The sequence below is a fragment of the Periplaneta americana genome, chromosome 8 (genome assembly GCF_040183065.1).
Source record: "Periplaneta americana isolate PAMFEO1 chromosome 8, P.americana_PAMFEO1_priV1, whole genome shotgun sequence".
Taxonomy (NCBI): Eukaryota; Metazoa; Arthropoda; class Insecta; order Blattodea; family Blattidae; genus Periplaneta; species Periplaneta americana.
The window spans coordinates 158,294,845-158,319,353 of NC_091124.1; the positions used below are offsets into that span (position 1 = coordinate 158,294,845).

Consider the following 24,509-nt stretch of genomic DNA (forward strand, 5'->3'; position numbering starts at 1 on the left):
ACCCTAGGCTCCTAATTATGAAAACGGTTCCAATGTAAGGTGTAGTATAGGATTACATAACGGGAAAACAATTTCTTTTCTATGAATAACACCAATAATACTTCAAATATTGAACTTTATTTAAAAAAAAAAACTGCAAACACAGACTACGCACGCACACACAAACTATAAAAACTGCAAACCACACACATATTATAAAAAAACTGCAAAACCACACAAAACACGCTATACAAAACACAGACTATGCGCACACATACAATGTTTATTGAACAATAACTTAAAGACACTTCGCCGAACACTTTGCCGAGCGCAAAAGAACACACGCTGAATGTTACAATTAATCAGTCTAGTGTTATTAGTGGAATTATTGTATTGTTGAATAATGATGGGCTGTCATCGCTGCAACACGCGCAAAGATTTTCCCTCTGGTCAGCATCCTGGGCAGGCTCTTCCGTCTGGTCAGCATCCTGGGCAGGCTCTTCCCTCTGGTCAGCATCCTGGGCAGGCTCTTCCGTCTGGTCAGCATCCCGGGCGGGACCGCGCAGTTCTTCAGCCTCAGTCTGCAAATATTGTTCACTTCTGCTTGAAGCGTGGTCCACATTCCCACATTCTGGTCAGGATTCGACATCTGTAACAATTAAAAATTGAAAAATATTATTACTTTTTCCACAGGTTGGATTCGAATCCTACAACATTAAAATATTGAAATACCGCATGTGGGATTCGAACCCACGCCTCTACATAGAGAACTGAACTTAACTCAGTCGCCTTCGACCACTCGGCCAATGCGGCTTATTGTACACACCTTACTCATTACGCCTTTGTATGTGGCGCAGCCATCGCTGCACGGATGTCCCCAAGTTTGCATCCTTCACTTCTCGGGTCGCTGCAATAATAACTATGGCAGAGCAGTATATATTAGAGAGTACTGCATTCTCGACCTCGGCAGCCATATTTACTCCTTGCTCGGCACAGAAGCGTAAGCAGTAATGCTAGAACAATGGTGATTAAAGGCGATATCATACATGTTGTTGTAGTTTATTGCACACAGGAGACAAGAATTAATAAACATTATTGTCATAGCGAAATGACTCATGAGAGATAACACTTTATTATTTATGTTATGTCCATTTCAATACGGGTAACATCAACAATTTTCTAGTACAATTCTCACACCAACATTTCGACCGCCACATTTAGCAAATTGTTTTCGTGCATTTGCTATAACAGACAATTTTCTTAACAATAAATATATTCTAGTCCTAAAATAGTGATAAGACTTTTTTTTTTTCAAATATATTATAACGAATTGAGAACGTATGAGTTGAAGTGTTAATGAATAAAGACTTCAAATCCTATAGTTTCAATACATTTTCTACCAACGTTTCACATTTTTCGGCATTTAGAATTATATCAAACACGAATTTATAGGGGTATACGTGACATTTCCATGTACGACTTGAGAGTCACTAATATGCTAGTAAAATTTATAGATACATCCCTGTTATCAGTTATTAGATATGAAATATAGTTTTCACAAATATTATATAACTTATTTTGTTTTATTTTGAAAAAAAATCTGATCCCAACAAATAGTAAAGAGCTTGTTGTTCACTCAAGTCAATATTTCCATTTTCAGTTAAATTAAAATTTAGCCTATATCAATTTCTTTTGCTCAGATTCATCTTCACTAGATCTTTCTGTTTCGGGTTTACTTACATCTGTACCTAGAAACTCAACTAATTGTTCAGAATCGCGAACTTCCCCAAAGGTCTTTTTCCCTCCGGCTTCCCAACAATACTCTATATGGATTTCTGGATTCGTCCATACGTGCTACATGCCCTGCTCATCTCAAACGTCTGGATATAATGTTCCCAATTACGTCAGGTGAAGAATACAATGCGTGCAGTTCTGCGTTGTGTAACTTTCTCCATTCTCCTGTAACTTCATCCCTCTTAGCCCCAAATATTTTCCTAAGAACCTTATTCTCAAACACTCTTAATCTCTGTTCCTCTCTCAAAGTGAGAGTTCAAGTTTCACAACCATACATAACAACCGGTAATATTACTGTTATATAATTTCTAATTTTCAGATTTTTATAGCAGACAAGATGACAAAATCTTCTCAGCCGAATTATAACAGGCATTTCCCATATTTATTCTGCGTTTAATTTCTTCCCGAGTGTCATTTATATTTGTTACTGTTGCTCCAAGATATATTAATTTTTCTACCTCTTTGAAGGACAAATTTCTAATTTTTATATTTCCATTTCATATACTATTCTGGTCACGAGACATAATCATATACTTTGTCTTTTCGGGATTTACTTCCAAACCTATCGCTTTACTTGATTCAGTAAAGTTCCCGTGTTTTCCCTAATAGTTTGTGTATTTCTTCTAATATATTCATGTCACCCCCATAGACAATAAGCTGTAATGCTAATTCAGTACAACAGCAATTGATTATACATTGATTAACTGCACAACAACACAGCATTCTTCATGATAACGATGGAAAATCACACTAGAAACCTGTGTTCCTACGCAATTCTTACGGTGTACTGAGTCTCCGCAGGAGTAAATATGGCCGCCGCGTCGGCATTTGTCGGATCAAAAGAATGCGGTACTCTCCAATATACACAGCTCTGAACTATGGTAGCGACCGTCGCAGACTTCAGCATGCACAGCTTCATCATGGTCAACGTCCCCATTATAACTGAAGGCTGGTGTACCGCACAGGGAGACGTGAGTGGTGTCTTCATCTAGTTGGTTGTCACCATATATCTTCATCAAATTCCTAGGATTTGGAAAGATTTTATAAGATTTCTTAGGAATTTTCTCTTCGGAGCAAAACACAGTTCAAAACCTTGCGACATGATGAAAAATGTTATGTTTTATTTAACGACGCTCGCAACTGCAGAGGTTATATCAGCGTCGCCGGATGTGCCGGAATTTTGTTCCGCAGGAGGTCTTTTACATGCCAGTAAATCTACTGACATGAGCCTGTCGCATTTAAGCACACTTAAATGCCATCGACCTGGCCCGGGATTGAACCCGCAACCTTGGGCATAGAATGCCAGCGCTATACCAACTCGCCAACCAGGTCGACGACATGATGAATCCTACTATGATGTTTACTGCTGAATACTTGTAAAAGTAAACCACCTCGAGCTATTGCAGCTTTATTTAATATATAAGTACACGCCCCTTTATAATCCCCTACCATATACTTTCAGATATTAATTACAGCTAATACAACACGGCAATGAATGGCGAATGAATGTCATTCGTCGGCAGAAGATTGTAACTCCTCCCACAGCTTTTGCTGAATTTAAACGCGCGTCCGCACCGTTCTCGAATACAAGTTCTCTCAAATTGGACCTCATGCTGAGCCATGCGTGTTATTACAAGTTCTCTACTTTCCCTTCAATATCGCTGTCTTTATAAATTACGATTTCATAGCTATCTTGTTTATTAGCACTGTTACATTGTTCATACACTTTGCACTTTTTATTACAATAGCCTAGTTGAATTCCATGTACGGGGTTTGTTACAAATCACTATCACACTCTTCAATATGATGCATAGACTCCATTGTGTAACACGAATTTTTTAACCGTGCATTGTCGGGTTTCACACTTCTCGGTTTACACTGAACGGAATGAAAATATTGAGAAGATAAACCTTGGGTGGCGAAAAATCCTTTAGATGTTACACCGTCGATAGCACTTGAAGTGCCGCCGTCAGTTTCAGTACGACGACTAAAATGATCAGCCACCACACCCGCACTAATACGTTCATTCCTATCTTCCAACTCCCAGGTTGTTATAATCATATTACATTCAGAAAATTATTTCTCCATTAAGACGGCTTCGGGAGCATGTAACGACACTACATAAAAATCTCATCCATTATTTACAAAAGATCTAAGATCTACTCTTTCACTCCTTGTTAGTACACAATCTTCCTTACAGCCATCAGCTCTCTCAATCCCGAGTTGCTTTACTTTATCATCAGAATTATAAATTTTCAAATTTAATTTTATGTCGTCTGTCATTTGATGCTGCTTAATATGTACAGATGTCAAAAAAAAAAAGTGGATGCACTCGTGTACAGTGAATATTTTCTAAGTCCACTTCGGGTCGCGGCGATGTTACACAATGCATGTGCTTGTACAAGCAGTTCCGGAACTATGAAAGTGTTCCATATCTGCGCCTCGTAGATCAGTGGTAGAGTACTTATTTAATGATTCGAAAGTTGTGGGTTTGGGCTTTCTTCAAGTTTTCATTTTATTTTTAATCTTCATTAGCGATGTAAATAATATTCAAATTATCATTTATATCCTGTTATCGTTATTTATCGATATCAAGTTATTTATATTTTGTTATCGTTCTTTAGAGATATGAATAAAATTCAAGTCATCATTTGTATTCTGTTATCGTATTATAACGATATGAATAATGTTCACGTTTTTTATATTGTTATCGTTCTTTAGCGATATAAATAATATTCAACTTATCATTTATATTCTATTTTCCTTCATTAGCTTATAAATAATATTCAAGTTATTTATATTGTTATTCTTTCGCGATGTAAATAATCTGTATTTTATGCAAGTAATTATTATAGAGTAAATTAGGGTCTGTTGGACAGTCGGGCATGTTGGGCACTCTGTACTTTAACGTGTTACCTCGCCACTTGTGGGCATCACATTCTGCTAGAAGTCAATGACGGAAGTAGCCACGAGTGGGGCTACTTCCGTCATTGACTTCTAGCAGAATGTGATGCCCACAAGTGGCGAGGTAACACGTTAAAGTACAGAGTGCCCAACATGCCCGACTGTCCAACAGACCCTAGTTTACCCTAACACAAATAACCATTTTTCTTTGTAAATAGGTTATTTTATTTAGATAATTAAATACGTATTATATAATATCTTATATTAATTAAACAAACCGATATTTATCATTTATATTCTGTTATCGTTCTTTAGTGATACTGTATAAATAATATTCAAGTTATTTATATTGTAATCGTTCTTTAGCGACATAAATAATATTCAAGATATAATTTATATTCAGTTATCGTTCTTTAGCGATATAAATAACATAAATTTAATATTAGGTTTGGAACAATACAGTTGCATAATACTGGTGCTAGTTTTTCTTTTTGTATTATTACATTATACTATCTTGAACTGTGGGGTGGGGGTTTGTTTGTGATCGTCATAACTTGATAATAAATAAAGAGGCCAAGGAATCCATAGTGGGCAATTAGCGACTGCCTGGAATTCTGACTTCACTTACGCCTTTAATAACATTATACAATACAATATAAACACAATCTGAAGCCAGGTTATAAACCATAACATGAATAACAAATTACAATCATAATAAACAAACCTGGAAATGGTACTTCATGTAACTCTTACAACCTTTTGAAGAGAGTGCCCTAATCAAATCCAGTAAACCCATAACTAAACAATACCTATAATCCTAAGCCAATTAACACAGAAACCCCAAAGACAACTCTCAAAAACCTAACCATAAAAGATAAATAACCCAGTGCCAAACTGGCAATCTAAACAAATTAAAACAAAACCAAAGTAACCAAACCAGCACTGTAGTCCCGAATATGGAGAGGGAATCCGACACAAACACACCATTAAAATATGAACTTGGGGTGGTCCACTCGAGTAGAAGTTCATGCGTTGGGGTCACACAGTCCAGTTATCTCAGTCCGTCACTTACAGGCAGGATGATCGACTAGTGGATAGTACGGCATAAGGCGTAGTGTGGATGTTAATCGCCAGTTCTAGTAGATCGAAGATAATGCTGGAATAAGCCGGCCGGCTCCAAACAATCACCAGCATCAGGAAATAACTCCTTGGTTTGCAGAAGTCAGGCGAATATATCCACAATCAACCATATGGAAGGCTGAATATCCTTACGGAGTTTGCGGCGTACAACACACACACACCGCGTGGGTCCATCGCCCGATGTCATTAGCCACCAGCCGCCGAATTGAGTCCAATCAGGCTGCGCAGGTAACATGGCGCCCCATACGCGTAGAACTGCGGTCCCTCCGCAGCTAAGATCCTCTCGCCATCGTAGTATTCCCGAGACCCCGAAGTCAAGAGCCGTTATTTTACGAAACAGCAAATCAAACGGCAGCTCTCAGAGTAAAAAGAAATAACAAATATGATAGGTGGAATAAAGGAAAACTAACGCACCCTATTAAGAAAAAAGAAAAGATAATAAAAAAAAAACAAAATAAAGGAAACACCACGCACTCTGATAGCATATAACAGAACTACCAGCAAATGATTATGAATATATATGAAGTACAAAACTGCGGGAAAGATGTCGGGAAAAGGCAAAAGAATAAATGTGGTGCACCACGCCACAACTACAATAAAATGAAAAGGAGTGACGAGGAATTCAACCTGAGCCGTTGACATCTAAATTCCCACGTTCTTCCGCTGAGCTACGAGGGCAAAAGTGTGGAAACATTTTCGGAAAAATTGGCACATTCACACTCTAAGATTTTCTGATGATTTGTAGAAGCTAGTCCAGGATGCGGGGGCAAAAGCCTAATTGGGATTTCCCGGTATCTGATCGGGTCAAACATTCTGATAGAACTAATATTTAACCCTTGCGGAGGACCCAATTATCAAATCCACTCTCCTCATCTCCACGCTTGGGCTCCCTGGAATCTAATAAGATGCCTATGTGTATAAATTAATCAACCTATATTATATTTGTACTTTTCACGAGCGATATTATTCTTCTCTAGTGTTAATATTATATTATGTAATTCCATTGCCGCTGTAATTTAAATTTTAGTTCCTATTTTATTTATTTTTTTTTTAATTTTCTATTTTTCTCTTATATTAATATTGTATTATATAATTTCCGTAACTGTAATTTTAATTTTATTTCCTATTTTATTTTATTTTATTTTATATTCTCTTATAGGCCTATTAATATTATAACTTACCTGAACTGCGACCGAACACAAGCGCTGCTCATTCGGTCTCAAATTTTATTAATACTAATGTATCTCCTTTTTATATTGATTGTATTATTTTATTTCTATTTCTCTTGTTTGTAATTATATTCTTTATTCTGTATATTTAAATTTAAATAAATAAATAATATAATTGCGAAAGAGATAGTGGTGTGCGGAAAGCAACGACAAGGTACCGCATTTATCCTTCCCAAGAAAAACTGTAAACATGAACAAAGGAAGCTTTTAATAGAAGAAGAAGGATCTTCTACGGACCTCTGGAAAAAGAACTAAGGAAGAGACTAGTGAAGTGCTTTGTGTGGAGTATGGCATTGTATGGGGAAGGAACATGGACATTACGACGAAATTAAGACAAACGAATTGAAGCATTTGAAATGTGGATGTGGAGAAGAACGGAGCGTGTGAAGTGGACAGACAGAATAAGAAATAAAGTTGTGTTTGAAAAAGTCGGTGAAGAAAGAATGACGCTGAAATTGATTAGAAAGAGAAAAAGGAATTGGTTAGGTCTCTGGTTGAAAAGAATAATAGACGACATTAGGATATGTGGATCATATGCGGAGACTAAGAGGAAGGCAGAAAATAGGAAAGATTGGAGAATGCTGGGTTGGCAATGAAAGACCTGCCCTTGGGCAGAACACTTATGTATGTATGTTCAGAATACCTGGAATATCGTGTCTAAGAACAGTCGCTATTTGCAAAGACTAGTCGATTCCATGCCCACTCGACTGCAAGATGATCGAGATAAAGGGAAGATAGACTAAATATTGAATTGTGGTTTTTTGTTTTGTTTTTTGAAGGCTTAATTTTTTTAATGTTCTAAGGCGTACGCCAGTAAATTTGTTTTCTTTATGCCACGAAAGATATTTTTATTGAGAATAAAATCTTTTTCTTTCCATTTGCAGCCACAATGTCATAATGATAAAGTCATTGCATAATATATTAATGAACCTGATGTTAATAATCGTAAAAAAGAAAGGAGCAATTATGTATATTTTGTCTCGCTCCCTTAAAAACAAAAAATAACATAAAAAGTACGAAGGTGTATTCGAACGCAGAACCCCACGAAAGAGAGGCCGGAACGCTGCCATTACGCTATCGAATAACACGAAGAATACTTCAATTATAACTGTAGATAACAGGCAACGTGGTCCAACAACATGTAACATCGCCTGTCTCCGAATTGTAGCGAAGATACCCGAAGGGAACTTTGTTTCAAGAGAGCGGCCACTTTTTCTTTTGACAACTGTACAACTACAACGCCTTTACACATTTCTACCTTGTACACTTCTGCCGTTTGATGTGTCTGTGAGTTATATTTCCCTATATTTCCACACACCTCAATTCCTAAGAATACGTTATTGCCTACGGAAAATTCCATATTTAAACAATTTATCCTACACACGCTAGCTGATGACTTCAAATTCAACTATCTATAATTAAGACGACCTCCTGCTCACACTCCTTCACGTGCACGTTTCCACAGTTCCGTTCCTCGAGCATTATCTGGATGATGTTGCCGCTTGAAGATGTGTTGTTGAACTGACTCATTTCAATCTGAAATATAAAGCCCTAGCCCCGAGGAAGGATGTAATCAAGGATTATCCATATTCCCAAGGAAACTAAAACGATGCCAACCCATGATGTGAATAAATGTTAAATGTTATGTTTTATTTAACGACGCTCGCAACTGCAGAGGTTATATCAGCGTCGCCGGAATTTTATCCCGCAGGAGTTCTTTTACACGCCAGTAAATCTACTGACACTTAAATGCCATCGACCTGGTCCGGGATCGAACCCACAACCTTGGGCATAGAAGGCCAGCGCTATACCAACTCGCCAACCAGGTCGACTGATGTGAATATGTTGTTTAGTTACACATAAATAAAAAAAAAAAACAAAATTCACTGCACTTGTTTATTAGCACAAGGTACACATTCGCCATTATGGTAGGTCACATCATACATATTTGTTTTCAGACCATGATATATAATACTGTGCTGAGTTCGATTTAGTTCTGCAAGCCGCTGATCACTCATCTGGGCAGAAAGACGCTCCTGCCATCGGCGAGGTAGCAGATGATACGTCTTCCGTATCTCGTCGTTGCTACTCTTGCGCCGACGATAGGATATTCTACTCCTAGATGAAGGCTCTGCAACATCCTGCTCGATTTAGGATTGTAGTCCACTTTGGATAACTTGTTGAATGTTGACGAAATATCGTCAAGCGGTCTTCTTGCTGCATAAGCATGTGAATACTCAAAACCCGAGGTTATGTAATGGAGGTTATATTATTAAAGTCACAAAAAAGGGAATACAAGGATTAATGTAATGTCTTTAATTCACATAATGTTGCAAGTTATATACAATTTTATCGGGAAAATGTACATAATTCGGTGAAACGAGCGTTGAGCGGATTCCACCGATTTTGGAATAGACACCGACGTACTTGAACTGCCAACATAGAAAACAAAAAATCACACTCAATCGCTTTTACATTCATCTTGACGGGATAATAAAAGCCTTAACTGACCTAAGCTAACCTAAGTGTGTCGGTGTCTATTCCAAAATCGGCGGAATCCGCTCAACGCTCATTTAACCCATAATTCATTTCATTCCCTAGAGCACACACAGTCAAAGCACACATTCTTCTACAAGTTAGACCCCACGCACAGTCATTGTGTTGACTCAGTTTCATATATACATACGCGCTGTCACTGCGTTCATTCGCCTTTAGTTTATCATCAGCTGGCAGATATAGCGTATATTTGTTCTTTAACACTGTTTCCAAGATCTTCTCTGTTTGCAATATTCGTCTTTTAAACCTATCACGATCTAAAGCCATATGCATCCATATTCATTTTCTTTCTTCTTCGTCTCCGTTAGCTATTACATATTTCCTAACTTCAGAGGAAACTCTTTACGATGTCCATGTGTATACAAGTACAGAACGCTTCATAGGAATTTTGTACACAACTTATATACATATTTACAACATGTGCCTTATACAAAACATAAAAAACATTAGTAAGGCCCGTCCATCACTATAATCACAGGCGAACATTCCTCACACTGTGCCCGCATTCCCAAGACATCTATGGCCATGCGCCAACGTGTTTATACCATCTGGCAAGATATGTCGCTTGTCATCGCGACGATCCAGTGTTTTCTTATTAACACAGATAGCATGGATAAATGTATAATAGGATGCGAAACTGCGGTCAGCACCATCTAGATGTGGTGCTCTGAAATAAGGTGATCAGCGCCCGACGTCGTAGGTAGTGAACATTAGAACTACGTGTTGGGTACATTACTGAGAGTTCTCTATTTATCCGTTCGAGATATTGTATGGGAGAGTCGAGGAGAGAAGATGGCGGACTGAAACTTACTAATAAGTGAACATAAAGTGATACGTGTGTGTGTGTGTGTGTGTGTGTATAAGCAGTGTATGTTGAACAGTGATGTTTATGGACGTTGTAAAAATAGTGTTGAATGTATTGTAAAGTAATAGTAATATAATAAATTGAACCAGCTACGTAGTTCTTGCAGACTTTTCCATTGTGCTGTACAATAAATACCCAAAGAATACAACCCCAATTATCTAACCTTTTGCTTTATTTGCTGTCTCTGTCTGGTTATATTTTAATCGGGTAGTGTAAAACACATCGTCTCTTTTATCTTCCTGCTGGCTCCGGTAAGAATTTTCAGTAGAATATGCTGTGAGGAATTAAACTGTAAATGTTTTATTTTAAATTGGGTTAGTCTTGAATATCGATGAGGGAGGGAGGGAGGGAATACTTTCTGCACAGTTTAACATTTTCGTCACCAGGTGCGCTGCTAAATGCAGGGAGTAATTACTCTTTTCGCTACTTGGTGCGCTCCTATTTGTAATAACGCCTCGCCCAAAAATAGATGGCAGCAAGATCAATTTCTACAACAGCGCCTCTAGTATGTGTTACAGGAAACTCGTTAAGTTTCGCATCCTATTATATATTTATCCATGCAGATAGTATAAACATTATGACGGTCTGACAATACTGGGTGTTCAGTTCAAAATGTGTCATGGCTCGCTGTATGCCGTCATGTGGCTAGCCGATGAGCCTAGAGAATTCAATCTTCCGCAGAGGTGTATAACCTAAGAGGCAGAGAAGTTGCCTAGCAAGTACGGCGTTCATTCTGAAGAGTACGTACCGATACGTACGGTAATGCCGGTAGTGGCAGGAATGTGAACTGTTTGGAAATACGTACTGTCGGGATATGGGGTGAGGGTTAAGACGATTACTTACGTATTTGTTGACATTAACTTCGACTGTCAACATGGACACGGAGCATTTGATTTGTGTTGTGGAATGTTACCGTATGCAACCGATGATAACAAATACCCTGCGTACGACTTGCCCGCGCAAAACACAGTTCGAAAGAGGTTATGGTAGCACACAGACCGTACAGACCGCCATCTGTTGCTACGACGTTCCAGTTATACCGTACACATTCTCAAGTTCAGATTGAAGAACGCCTTAAATAATAGGCAACTTCTCTAACATATAAGCTGAAACTCGCTTCAAATCGGTGACCCAACAACAGTGACGTCATGACACACTTTGAAATGAACACTTAGTATTAGCCGATTCTTTGTATATGTGGTATCTCCTTCCTTCAGGCAATTTACATAGTCATTGAAATTAATTTGATTTTGAATGACGTTCTTCTTAATGCCTTTCAGTTTTTTTATAGAAGAGGTTCCAAAATTTAGGGCATACATTTTTGCTCGTAATCCTACAAAAGATTCAATATTCCTGCCAACACACTCATCTTTCATCATTCCTAAAGTTCCTTTATTCGCTAGCGAGAATAATGGATGATCTGTAGGATACACACTTGTATCCAGGTATTTTGCTATGTTCTTCAGATCTTCATATAAATGTTGGGTTTCAATTGAATAAATAAACGAGTCGGTCCATATAGCATAACTTTATTCGATCATGATAGAAGGGTTTCATGATCGAATAATGAAAATTATACATGAGGGTCTTTGACATATCCAAAATCGCCATCCCCACATACATGGCTTTATCAAACACCAATTTCGTCTTCGTGAGATGAACACCGACAAGATTTTCGTCATAAATAGTTCGCTCAACAAAATTTGTTTTAGAAATTAATTTCTCAAGAGTTTTTGCGTTAGAAACAAGACGAAAATCTAATCTTTTTCTGATGTTCTCCATGGTTTTGCCAAAAACTGCATTATTCATTAACTTATAGAAATTTCTTTTCAAAATTATTAGTGGCCGCTTTCCTTTTTCCATTATTTAGGTCGATGTATTTCTTAAGCCATGGAGACTGGCTAAACTCGATCGCTCTATGAATTTTGAGGAGCTTAAGGCCATGTTCAAGCGCCTGCTTCAACGCCCTATAATGGACCACATATTTCACTTTCTTTTCTAAGGTAGTGATTAATTTGTTCACTCTACTATTGGGCGGGCATTTCATTTCAGCGCAGAACGGAAGATCGGAATGTAATGCATGCAAACTACCTGGATATTTCAAGTCTACTTCCAAAATGTAACCTTTCTCACTTGTATCTGACACGGACGTTACGTCCAGTGTCTCAATATCTTCATTCAATAACCACTTGAAATTATCAAATGGAAGATATTGGGACATTGCCCATCCACACAGATTATTGGCATCGACGTAGTATAAGTAACTATGCGGTATGTTCGCGTTATACTCTCTACACCGATCGTTATTGGAAGCGGGATATCGAGTAACACATTGACAAATACCACCTCGGACGCCGCTCTCTATAAGCATTATCATGTCCACATCAGTTAGAAGCGAGAGTGGAACTTCTGTATGTTTTAACATGGCGTTCCAAGCAAGTCCGGGAGCTGTGAAGTAATACAGACAATCAAGGTCGTACGCCTGCATACACATTTCTCTGAAATTTTCAATAACGTCAGCCAAAATTAGGGTATCACTTTTCACATACACGTCTGAATATTCACCCAGATTTTGAATTTCGAATGTATTCCAAACATGTACCGCGTGATCGTAATCGGAGTCCGAAATACTTTCATCATTTAGTCTATTATAAAATGCCGTTTTGGGCGGGAGACGGTCTTCGTTCAGATTGTCAAAACATGTGATGTAATCGTAGGGAAACACACCCTTGCGACACACCAAATCGAATTTGTCCTCAAAGTTTCAATAAATTTTTCTTTCGGCAGATTTTTTGCCAGTTCAGCCAAGCTGCTAGACATGAATCTGGATGAATCGACAAACCTTAGCTTAAGATACGAATCATTCTTATATCTTGAAGGAATATATTTGCTGAATGAAATATATTTCTCGCAAGTATTAGAAATGACGTCTATCCTATTACTATCGAATCCCAATTCCTTCACGATAAAATGAGTCATAAGAGGACAAATTGTGAACCACCACCGGTATGAATGCCTGATCTCGGTAACTCAGATTGCAATCCCTATGAGCACTACCGCGATATATACCTGTGATATGAGAATGATCTCTCACTTTATAATTCTCTTTTGTAAAATTGCTTTTTTTTTTTTTTATTTTTTTTTTATTTATTTATTTATTTATTTATTTATTTTTTTTATTTTTTATTTATTTTTTTTTTTTTACAGATGTGGCAGACGGTGGATTTTGTGAAATTTTGTTCCTGTTCGGAGGGTAGAGACGTCATCGGTTTCCTACTCTTGTTTAAAATGCGGTCAATTGAACTTACATCATTCAACAGGGACTGCATGAAATGTGATACTGAGTCCGCCCCTCTAAATAACCTTAATTTCATGTATTGGTCTTCACTGTCTTTCAGAAGGTAGGAGTAACTGAAAGGAGTGTGTTTTTGATACCGATAGGTCCAACAGTTCTCAGGATTATTCTCACATCCAGAGATTGGTTGTAGAATAGATTCGAACTCTGCATAGATGACAAATCTTACTTTTTGAGTATGGTGATATTTATCAAACTTTATGTGTGTTATTTTAGGTATTTCACATCTCAGTGGTTTGAAATACATACATAGATTTTTATGCTCCTTCAACCGTTGCTAAAGTGAGCAAAGCAACGTTTGCACACTCTAACTTGGATTGTGTTCTTCGTCAGTTGACGACGGATGAAAGCGTCAAAGTTCTCGATGCAGCAGTAATGGGCATCATCACCATTAGTTAAATATAACAAATCGCGATGATCTTCCAACTCCACATCAACAACCTTCAGTGGTACAATTTCATGTTTGTCATCCAGTCCGAAAATATTTATTGAAATACTATTTCTGCGTTCGAAGCGAGAAACATGTTTCAACTGCGCTGGGAATTCTATACATTCCCAATCATACATATCCTCCAAATCTGGTCTATTTTGGTACTGCATCCACAGATCCTTATGTGATGTAATAATTTTCGAAAGAATGCAGTACTTGAAACAGTATTTGTCGAAATTTCTAATATTAATAAGAGATTTGGAATATCTGAATTTTGACGGCATATTTAAAAATCCTGAAGCCTGTAGCGGATTATGTGTATTTATTGTAAGTTCCAAACTCCGAATGTTCAAATAAAACCATCCAGATCCTTTCATAGCACTATCCTCAGATTCCTTTATTATCTTTTCAATATGCTTTCTTACTACTACCTTCAGATCATCATTCCTAAACACTGCTTGGTTCTTGGTTTTGAATTTGAAGTTGTGGAGCGCCATTTCATTATAGATATTTCCGAAATCGCACTCCACAAAGAAATTGAACTTTACCAATGTGAAAGCACACAGAACTTCTTCTAATTTATCTACAATATTTTGAGAAACACTTTCTAAAACGGTAAGTAAATCGCCTGGAGGAAGATTAGATGCGAAATATGTTTTGACTCGGCTGTTAAATGCTCTTTCAATGGGAATGAAGGCACTGACCTCATCATGTTTTGTAGATGTACTGTTTTCTGGCAGACGTTGGTCTTCATTGTTACTTGTAGTAGCCGTGGGCTGAAACAATTATATATGATTAATGATATGTTTAATGACAGAGCAACAAATCCAGGTATTATAATTTTTTTTTCCATTATTTACCTCGACAATCTTATGAGAAGGCCCTGCTATTGGTGACACCGTCATACGCGAAGGTCCTGGCATTGGTGACGCAGCCGGTTCTGAAACGATATCATGCTGTGACGGTGACATAGGTGGAGGATCCGCCTGTAACATTTATAAAACAAATAATTACTGACAAATAAAAATTTTAATATATGCAAATCATTCAGTATTATACTATAAAGTACACACTTACGCGCGCGACATGTGCTGCAAACTTGTGGTCCTTCAAGTATCTTACGCTCTTGAAGGACGCGTTGCAGAGGTCGCAGGGAAAGTTGTCTGTACTGTGCACCTCCAGAGTGTGACGTCGCAGGTTTGATAGTGTTGTAAATACCCTGCGACACACATTGCACTGGTAATACCTGCTACCTTCATGTTTGTCGCGGCAGTGCTTTCTCAGATCTTTATTGTAGATATTATAGGTATAACAAGCACCACACAACTCGCACAGGAATCGCTGACGCTCCATCTTGGCTGGCGGTTGATGATAACAGTTGTTACAAATATACATATAATATAATATACATATATAATACATAATATATACATATATATATACATAATATAAATATACATATAATATAAATATAAATAAATATATATATATATATATATATATATATATATATATATATATACTCCTGCTGCGAGGCGTCCTGCACGCAAGGTCTGTATCCGATGTTAGGGAAACGGCGTAGAGTTAAAATGAGACGTGTTGGAAGTGCCTCGAGAAGAAAGGCTTTCAGCCTAGTCCGCCATATTGGGAGAATCGCGAGAAAGGTGGGCAACATATTGGAGTACTCCATCTTGGGAGTGCCGCGAGTAACACGCGTGTCCGCCATATTGGGAGTGTCGCGAGAAAGGCAGGCAAAATTTGTGGCACGCTCTTAAGTTTGACCGCGCCGCTAGAAAAGGTGCGGAGTGCAGTGAGACACGCTAGAGGTAAGGTCGGTTATATTTGGAGTACTCAATCTCGGGAGTGCCGCGAGTAACACACGTCATAGTGACGTCATATGGACCTGTCTGAAATTGCGTGCTCGGCATGTGGTCCAGACACGCTCTGTAGTACGTCGTCCGGATCCGCCGATGAGGAACATCTTTTTTCCGAACTTGTCAAAACTTGCATGCTCGGCGCGGTCGCACGGATCTGCCAGCGCCTTGAGAAAACCACTCCGAGTAGAGTACGCCATATTGCGAGTGCCTGGAGAAAACATTTACGCCACCTTGGCAGTGCCTCGAGAGAACTTGAGCGTCGTATTGGTAGTGCCACGAGAAAAACTACAAAATATTTGATTTAGGACTATTTTAAATTCAACTTTAGGGAGTGCCCAGAGAAAACATTAACGCCATCTTGGGAGTGCCCCAAGAAAATCATATTCTGTGTGCAAGTTCCTCGAGAAATGTAATGCCGCCAACTTGGGAGTGCCTCGAGAGAATCTGAGCGTCGTATTGGTAGCGCCACGAGAAAACTACAAGATATTTGATTTAGGACTATTTAAAATTAAAATTTAGGGAGTGACCAGAGAAAACATTAACGCCATCTTGGGAGTACCCCACGAAAATCATATTCCGTGTGTAAGTGTCTCGAGAAATGTAATGCCGCCATCTTGGGATTGCCTCGAGAAACGCTGAACGCCATATTGGCATTATAACGAAAAAATTAATTTTTTTTCGACTTATACAGCTTTTGCATAAAGTGTACTTCCGCCGCTATTACATGCATGGATTGAGAGTGCATTGAGAAAAACAGTGCCGACATCTTGGGAGTGCCACGAGAAAAACACTTCCGCCATCTTGGGAGTGCCTCGAGAAACGCTGGGCGCCATATTGGCATCATAACGAAAAAATAAAAATGTTTTCGACTTAGACCGCTTTTGCATAAAGTGTACGTACGCCGCTATTGCACTAATGATGAAATGTATGTGACGTCACAAGGATTCTACGGGATCCGCCTCTGCGGGGGGTCTCCCTGGGGGGTCCCCACCTCTCCCCCTTGAACACTGGACAGTTGGGTGCGCACCCTAGGGTGCAACTCATAATTGCAGCACCCTAATGTCTACTGGTCAGTTGGGTGCGCACCGAACTGTCCAGTGGTCAAGGGCACCCAACTGACCTCTGGTCAAGGGGTAGGGGGTGGGGAGCCCCCAGGGAGACCCCCCGCAGAGGCGGATCCCGGCAAATCCGTGTGACTGCACATATATTTCTTCTCTACTCATTATACTACATATTAATTACCAACATAATCGCAAACTATTTAGTCAAAGCCATTAATTTAATTTTGTGAGACAAAATACATATTAATATTAGATCATACTAATCTATTAATTAACAACATAATCGTAAACTATTTAGTCAAAGCATTGAATTTCATGTTGTGAGACAAAATACATATTAATATTAGATCATACTAATCTATTAGGGTGCTATTCATAGACATTTCGCAGCACGCGCTACGAGCGTACTAAGCTAGCCCCGGCTATCCACTGGTTACTAGTACAGAATTCAAATCATATCCTATCGCTAACACTGGATTATGAATACGAAAACCGCTGATCATCCACCGGAAACGCGCGCTAAAAATGTCTATGAATACGGCCCATAATTACCAACATAATCGTAAACTATTTAGTCAAAGCAATGAATTTCATGTTGTGAGACAAAATACATGAGGAGCATCGTTTCAAAACGTATTATGTGCAACTTATAATTTTTTACACGAACGACGAAAAACTGGATTACTCGTACACCGGAGAAGTTTTCAAAACGCTACAAAAAACCATTTTTAATTACTGGTTTCACAGTTTACAAATATGATGACTTGGAACCATCAGACTTCACAGCATGAAAGATAAATAAATAGAAAGTAACAAATTTAATTTCGTCCACTGGGGAACTTAATACGTTTTGAAACGATGCTCCTCACATATTAATATTAGATCATAATAATCTATTAATTACCAGCATAATCGTAAACTATTTAGTCAAAGCATTGAATTTCATGTTGTGAGACAAAATACATATTAATATTAGACCATAAAAATCTATTAATTACCAACATAATTGTAAACTATTTAGTCAAAGCAATGAATTTCATGTTGTAAGAGAAAATGCATATTAATATTAGACCACAGTTATCTATTAACTACCAACATAATCGTAAATTATTTAGTCAAAGCAATGAATTTCATGTTGTGAGACAAAATACATATTAATATTAGATCATGCATAATCGTAAACTATTTAGTCAAAGCATTGAATTTTATGTTGTGAGACAAAATACATATTACTATTAGATCATAATAATCTATTAATCACCAACATAATCGTAAACTGTTTAGTCAAAGCATTGAATTTCATGTTGTGAGACAAAATACATATTAATATTAGATCATAATAATCTATTAATTACCAACATAATCGTAAACTATTTAGTCAAAGCAATGAATTTCATGTTGTGAGACAAAATACATATTAATATTAGATCATACTAATCTATTAATTACCAACATAATCGTAAACTATTTAGTCAAATCAATGAATTTCATGTTGTGAGACAAAATACATATTAATATTAGATCATAATAATCTATTAATTACCAACATAATCGTAAACTATTTAGTCAAAGCATTGAATTTTATGTTGTGAGACAAAATACATATTACTATTAGATCATAATAATCTATTAATCACCAACATAATCGTAAACTGTTTAGTCAAAGCATTGAATTTCATGTTGTGAGACAAAATACATATTAATATTAGATCATAATAATCTATTAATTACCAACATAATCGTAAACTATTTAGTCAAAGCAATGAATTTCATGTTGTGAGACAAAATACATATTAATATTAGATCATAATAATCTATTAATTACCAACATAATCGTAAACTATTTAGTCAAAGCAATGAATTTCATGTTGTGAGACAAAATACATATTAATATTAGATCATACTAATCTATTAATTACCAACATAATCGTAAACTATTTAGTCAAATCAATGAATTTCATGTTGTGAGACAAAATACATATTAATATTAGATCATAATAATCTATTAATTACCAACATAATCGTAAACTATTTAGTCAAAGCATTGAATTTTATGTTGTGAGACAAAATACATATTACTATTAGATCATAATAATCTATTAATCACCAACATAATCGTAAACTGTTTAGTCAAAGCATTGAATTTCATGTTGTGAGACAAAATACATATTAATATTAGATCATAATAATCTATTAATTACCAACATAATCGTAAACTATTTAGTCAAAGCAATGAATTTCATGTTGTGAGACAAAATACATATTAATATTAGATCATACTAATCTATTAATTACCAACATAATCGTAAACTATTTAGTCAAATCAATGAATTTCATGTTGTGAGACAAAATACATATTAATATTAGATCATAATAATCTATTAATTACCAACATAATCGTAAACTATTTAGTCAAAGCATTGAATTTTATGTTGTGAGACAAAATACATATTACTATTAGATCATAATAATCTATTAATCACCAACATAATCGTAAACTGTTTAGTCAAAGCATTGAATTTCATGTTGTGAGACAAAATACATATTAATATTAGATCATAATAATCTATTAATTACCAACATAATCGTAAACTATTTAGTCAAAGCAATGAATTTCATGTTGTGAGACAAAATACATATTAATATTAGATCATAATAATCTATTAATTACCAACATAATCGTAAACTATTTAGTCAAAGCAATGAATTTCATGTTGTGAGACAAAATACATATTAATATTAGATCATACTAATCTATTAATTACCAACATAATCGTAAACTATTTAGTCAAATCAATGAATTTCATGTTGTGAGACAAAATACATATTAATATTAGATCATACTAATCTATTAATTACCAACATAATCGTAAACTGTTTAGTCAAAGCAATGAATATCATGTTGTGAGACAAAATACATATTAATATTAGATCATACTAATCTATTAATTACCAACATAATCGTAAACTATTTACTCAAAGCAATGAATTTTATGTTGTGAGACAAAATACATATTAATATTAGATCATACTAATCTATTAATTACCAACATAATCGTAAACTATTTAGTCAAAGCAATGAATTTCATGTTGTGAGACAAAATACATATTAATATTAGATCATACTAATCTATTAATTACCAACATAATCGTAAACTATTTAGTCAAATCAATGAATTTCATGTTGTGAGACAAAATACATATTAATATTAGATCATACTAATCTATTAATTACCAACATAATCGTAAACTATTTAGTCAAAGCAATGAATTTCATGTTGTGAGACAAAATACATATTAATATTAGATCATACTAATCTATTAATTACCAACATAATCGTAAACTATTTAGTCAAATCAATGAATTTCATGTTGTGAGACAAAATACATATTAATATTAGATCATACTAATCTATTAATTACCAACATAATCGTAAACTATTTAGTCAAATCAATGAATTTCATGTTGTGAGAAAAAATACATATTAATATTAGATCATAATAATCTATTAATTACCAACATAATCGTAAACTATTTAGTCAAAGCAATGAATTTCATGTTGTGAGAAAAAATACATATTAATATTAGATCATAATAATCTATTAATTACCAACATAATCGTAAACTATTTAGTCAAAGCAATGAACTTCATGTTGTGAGACAAAATACATATTAATATTAGATCATACTAATCTATTAATTACCTACATAATGTGCGAAAGGTCCAGAAGGAAAATATACCCTTTCACAAATGTTGAATCATTTAGAAAAAACCTCCCAACATGAAGATGACATGTGGAAATAAATAAATAGGCAAAACATTTTTAATTTTAGTACAATATTATTATTATTATTATTATTATTATTATTATTATTATTATTATTATTATTATTATTATTGTTATTTTAGTACATGGTATTGTGAGTTTACCCTCTTTGGTGATAGCAGGTATTAGTTGGCAACACTGTAGACACGGCCAAATTAGCCTTTTAGGAACTACTCATATGTGATTCTCTCTATACATGGCACCAATAAGACATCACTTATGAGGAAATTAAGCCAGGAGATGATGGGGTATTGGGGCCAGTTCATTTCTGTCTCCATTACATACATCGCTATTAGAGGTAGTCTTAGAAATATGAAAAAAAAATTATTTTTTTCGTTTCGGAACCTACATGTTTTGAATACTGAAAGTAATGTATAGTTATGTTTGTTGTTGAATGTCCCTCTGAATGATATACCGGACTTAGAAGTTCGTAAGATGTTATAAAATGTTTGAAAAAATAATAATTTCCTCAAAATCTAATACATTTCCTTAAAAAAAATGAAGGTACAAATATGGAATACTATTAACAAATTACAAGATTAACAAAATTGTAAAGTCAAAATGGACTCTACTAAGAAAAGCACAGAACAAGCATTCAGCAACTTCATTAGAAGTTGTTTTCCCAATTGTAATATTGAATCCAGGTTTATCTTCTCTCATGTTTGTCTCGAATTTGTTTCATGGCTTCTTACATTGCTTTTTCATTCCACTGTTTCCTAAGTTTGTTGGAAGGTGAGAGTTTTCCTCCCCCTACAGGTACTACTAATACTGGTAACGAAACAGAAGACCAAGGTATAAAGATGGAATACTAATAATACTGGTATTGCATATTTGTGACACACTGGTGTCAGTCATAACCTCAAAACATATTATAATTTTAAAACGAAATCAGTTACACATACATTGCTATAAACGTAGATTCTTTCCCTTTAAGAATATATAGGCCTATATCATTAATATTTTTAACGTTGAGGAATAACAATGTATATTCAAGAAAATAACTTATCACAAAAATGTTCACTTTCCTCAAAAACGCAATGTTAAACGTTTCAACAGTTCAGCTTCTAACTAATTCCCGCGAAAGAGAGTGTCAGTCAGTGTTGTCATACATACGACTATAGTCGTACGTATACGAACATTTTCACTAATTGTACGTGGTAAGATCGAACTCTATGTCGTACGATATTTTGTACGACTATTTTAATGAAGGGACAACATTATTATGGAACTTATATTGATCTGTAATTAAAACAAAATCAAAGGTTAATTCGTCCCTTTTTAGACAAGTGTTCTTCATTCAATATGTCGTTGACTAATATGAAAAAAAAAAAAACGTGCTTTAAGTTCTCAATGACTGTGTGATTACCCATGTTTTTTTTTTATTGCTTGTATTTTATTGTTACTGTTTTAGGGATATGATTCATTTTTATTTTATACTTTTTATTGCCAGTCTATTTGGTATTTGGTTTTTAAGGATATGATTGAGGTCAGATTATCAGATTATCTTTCGGCCGGTCAGATTATCTTTCGGCCGGTGGAGCACGGTCAGATTATCTTTCGGCCGGTGGAGCACGGGAGCTGACGTACCGTGGTATAAAAGATGTTTTGAAAATCGATACGGCGGCTACGCTTGCCATGCAAATCATAATTGGTCATCTTCAGGTCTAGGTTTCATTGTACTGCGCGGTTATGTCAAAGTAACACGAGTTCAGATCTCTGCTAGCTTCCTTATATATTCTGCAATGGAAGTCCAGTATTTTCTCAATGAAATAGTACCGCAGTAGGATTAAGAAGTCTAAACGCGCCGATTTATAGCATTGTCGGATTTGAGTGGACTGCAGGCGGATTGATTTGATGCAATTATCAGATGAAGCATTTAATAATATTAGCCTTAATACCTCCATCGCGCTGGCCAAAGGCAAGTTTCAGCTGACTTTCAGTTTAATAATGTTGTTTCTGACCAAGCGTCATCGTGCATGCTTTACGGAGTTGACAGTGCTGATGAAGAAATGGTGATGTGTTTGAATTTTAAATGTCATTGTGAATGTGATAAATAATTAGTAATATTCTTCATTCGAACAAAAATTTGCTGGTATAATTATAAATAGGCCTATGAATCACTTTTTTTAGTGTATTGTGAAATATGTTTGTACACTCTATCTGTAAATATAGTAAGGTGAGAAATGTGCGACAATTTTATGCTGAAGTTGACATTTTTATAAGTTGATACGACGGTTCTGTTTCCCTTATCTGGCAACCCTGGTGTCAGTGCGTAGCAATTTGGAAGGTTTCCTCAAGAATACAACACATCTCAGGTCGTATATCACACTATTTCATATTTGTAACACTTCTTCTAATATGTATTACATTAGTCAGACTAAGATGTATACAAGCGTAATAATTGAAGGGTTCAGAGCCATAGTGGGCCAAACGCCATTTATTAAAAACGGAGAAAGCAAGGATTAAAGTGAAGTGAATGTCATAGTTTAATGAAGATTGACATGTCATTTAGTTTGAATGTGTATACTTTATATTACTTGCTATATGTTTCCATTGAATTATGGTAATAATTTCATTTTAATCCTTTTTTTCAACGGTTTTAGTAAATGACGCTTGGCCCACCATGTTTCTGAACCCTTCAATTGTTCCTCCTGTAACACATCGTCAATTGAGATGCACTGCCTGATATTAAATGTACGTATCAGCTAAGAAAATTGAGAAAAGAAAAATTATTATTCAATATTTCAATATTGGTACTCCAACTTACGAGTGTGCCATGTGCAGAAGATTTGTGGTCCTTCAAGTATCTGTCAATCTCGAATGAAGAGTTGCACACCTCACAAGGGAAATTACCACTGCTGCGTAGCTCCCTCGTCTGACGCCGCAGGTTTAAGACTATCGTAATAATTATCCTGCGGCATATACTACACTGATATTCATTGTTGCCGTCATGTTTGTCTCCAACGTGACTCCTCCGATCTTCATTGTGGTTACAACTCGTGCCGCACGACTCACAGACAGACTGTCTGCAATCCATCTTCTAGGAGGGTTGACGCGGGTATGACATCCAGTTCACCACGGCGTTGAACTAAACTTTACTGAGGATCCTCCCATGCGCATGTGTCGCGTATCGTAAATTATTGCTCTCCGAGCATAGCTGTTGGATGTTAGCAGTGGCGGCTCCTCTTTAAGGGCCATTGGGGCCCGGCCCCGGTTCCCATTTTTGGGAACGTAAATTACAATGCAGTGCAGTATAGTTCATATAAAGTTATCTTTCTTAATGTGTTTCCAATACAAAAAATATATATTATGCAGTGACGTAATTCAGCGAGTGACTGGACTGACTGGGCCCGTGTGAGTCCGCCCTGTACGTAGTTCCCTTTAGCACTAAAGTTTGGACTACAACACACTCAGTTCTTCCCCGTCCCTTTCCCCACCACCCTGAAAGTCATCAAGCGTTACTTGGAGCCGACCCTTCTGTTCAATTCTGT

The 24,509-nt window shown here is 36.2% G+C and overlaps 1 protein-coding gene and 1 non-coding gene across 7 annotated transcripts; both read right to left on the bottom strand.

The window, feature by feature from the left end:
• Positions 1 to 98: 98 nt before the first annotated feature.
• On the bottom strand, positions 99 to 24,215 carry LOC138705191 (myoneurin-like). 6 transcript variants are annotated; one of them, XR_011333651.1, is made up of 5 exons: positions 15,330 to 17,150; positions 15,113 to 15,238; positions 14,957 to 15,028; positions 806 to 2,796; positions 99 to 628 (listed from the first exon to the last, which is right to left on the bottom strand). XR_011333651.1 is itself a non-coding variant. In XM_069833934.1 (5 exons), the coding sequence occupies exons 1-5, from the start codon at positions 23,794 to 23,796 to the stop codon at positions 2,773 to 2,775; spliced, it is 375 nt and encodes a 124-aa protein (XP_069690035.1). In that variant the 5' UTR covers positions 23,797 to 24,141; the 3' UTR covers positions 99 to 2,772. The 6 variants fall into 6 exon arrangements, 4 of the variants coding, with proteins under 4 accessions (XP_069690035.1, XP_069690034.1, XP_069690032.1 ...); XM_069833934.1 differs by adding an exon at positions 23,786 to 24,141 and having other exon boundaries at positions 99 to 2,796; positions 15,330 to 15,471; XM_069833933.1 differs by lacking the exon at positions 15,330 to 17,150 and adding an exon at positions 23,786 to 24,137 and having other exon boundaries at positions 99 to 2,796.
• TRNAL-UAA (transfer RNA leucine (anticodon UAA)) lies at positions 709 to 792 on the bottom strand. The gene has a single exon. It is a non-coding gene; the product is annotated as a tRNA-Leu (tRNA).
• Positions 24,216 to 24,509: the final 294 nt, after the last annotated feature.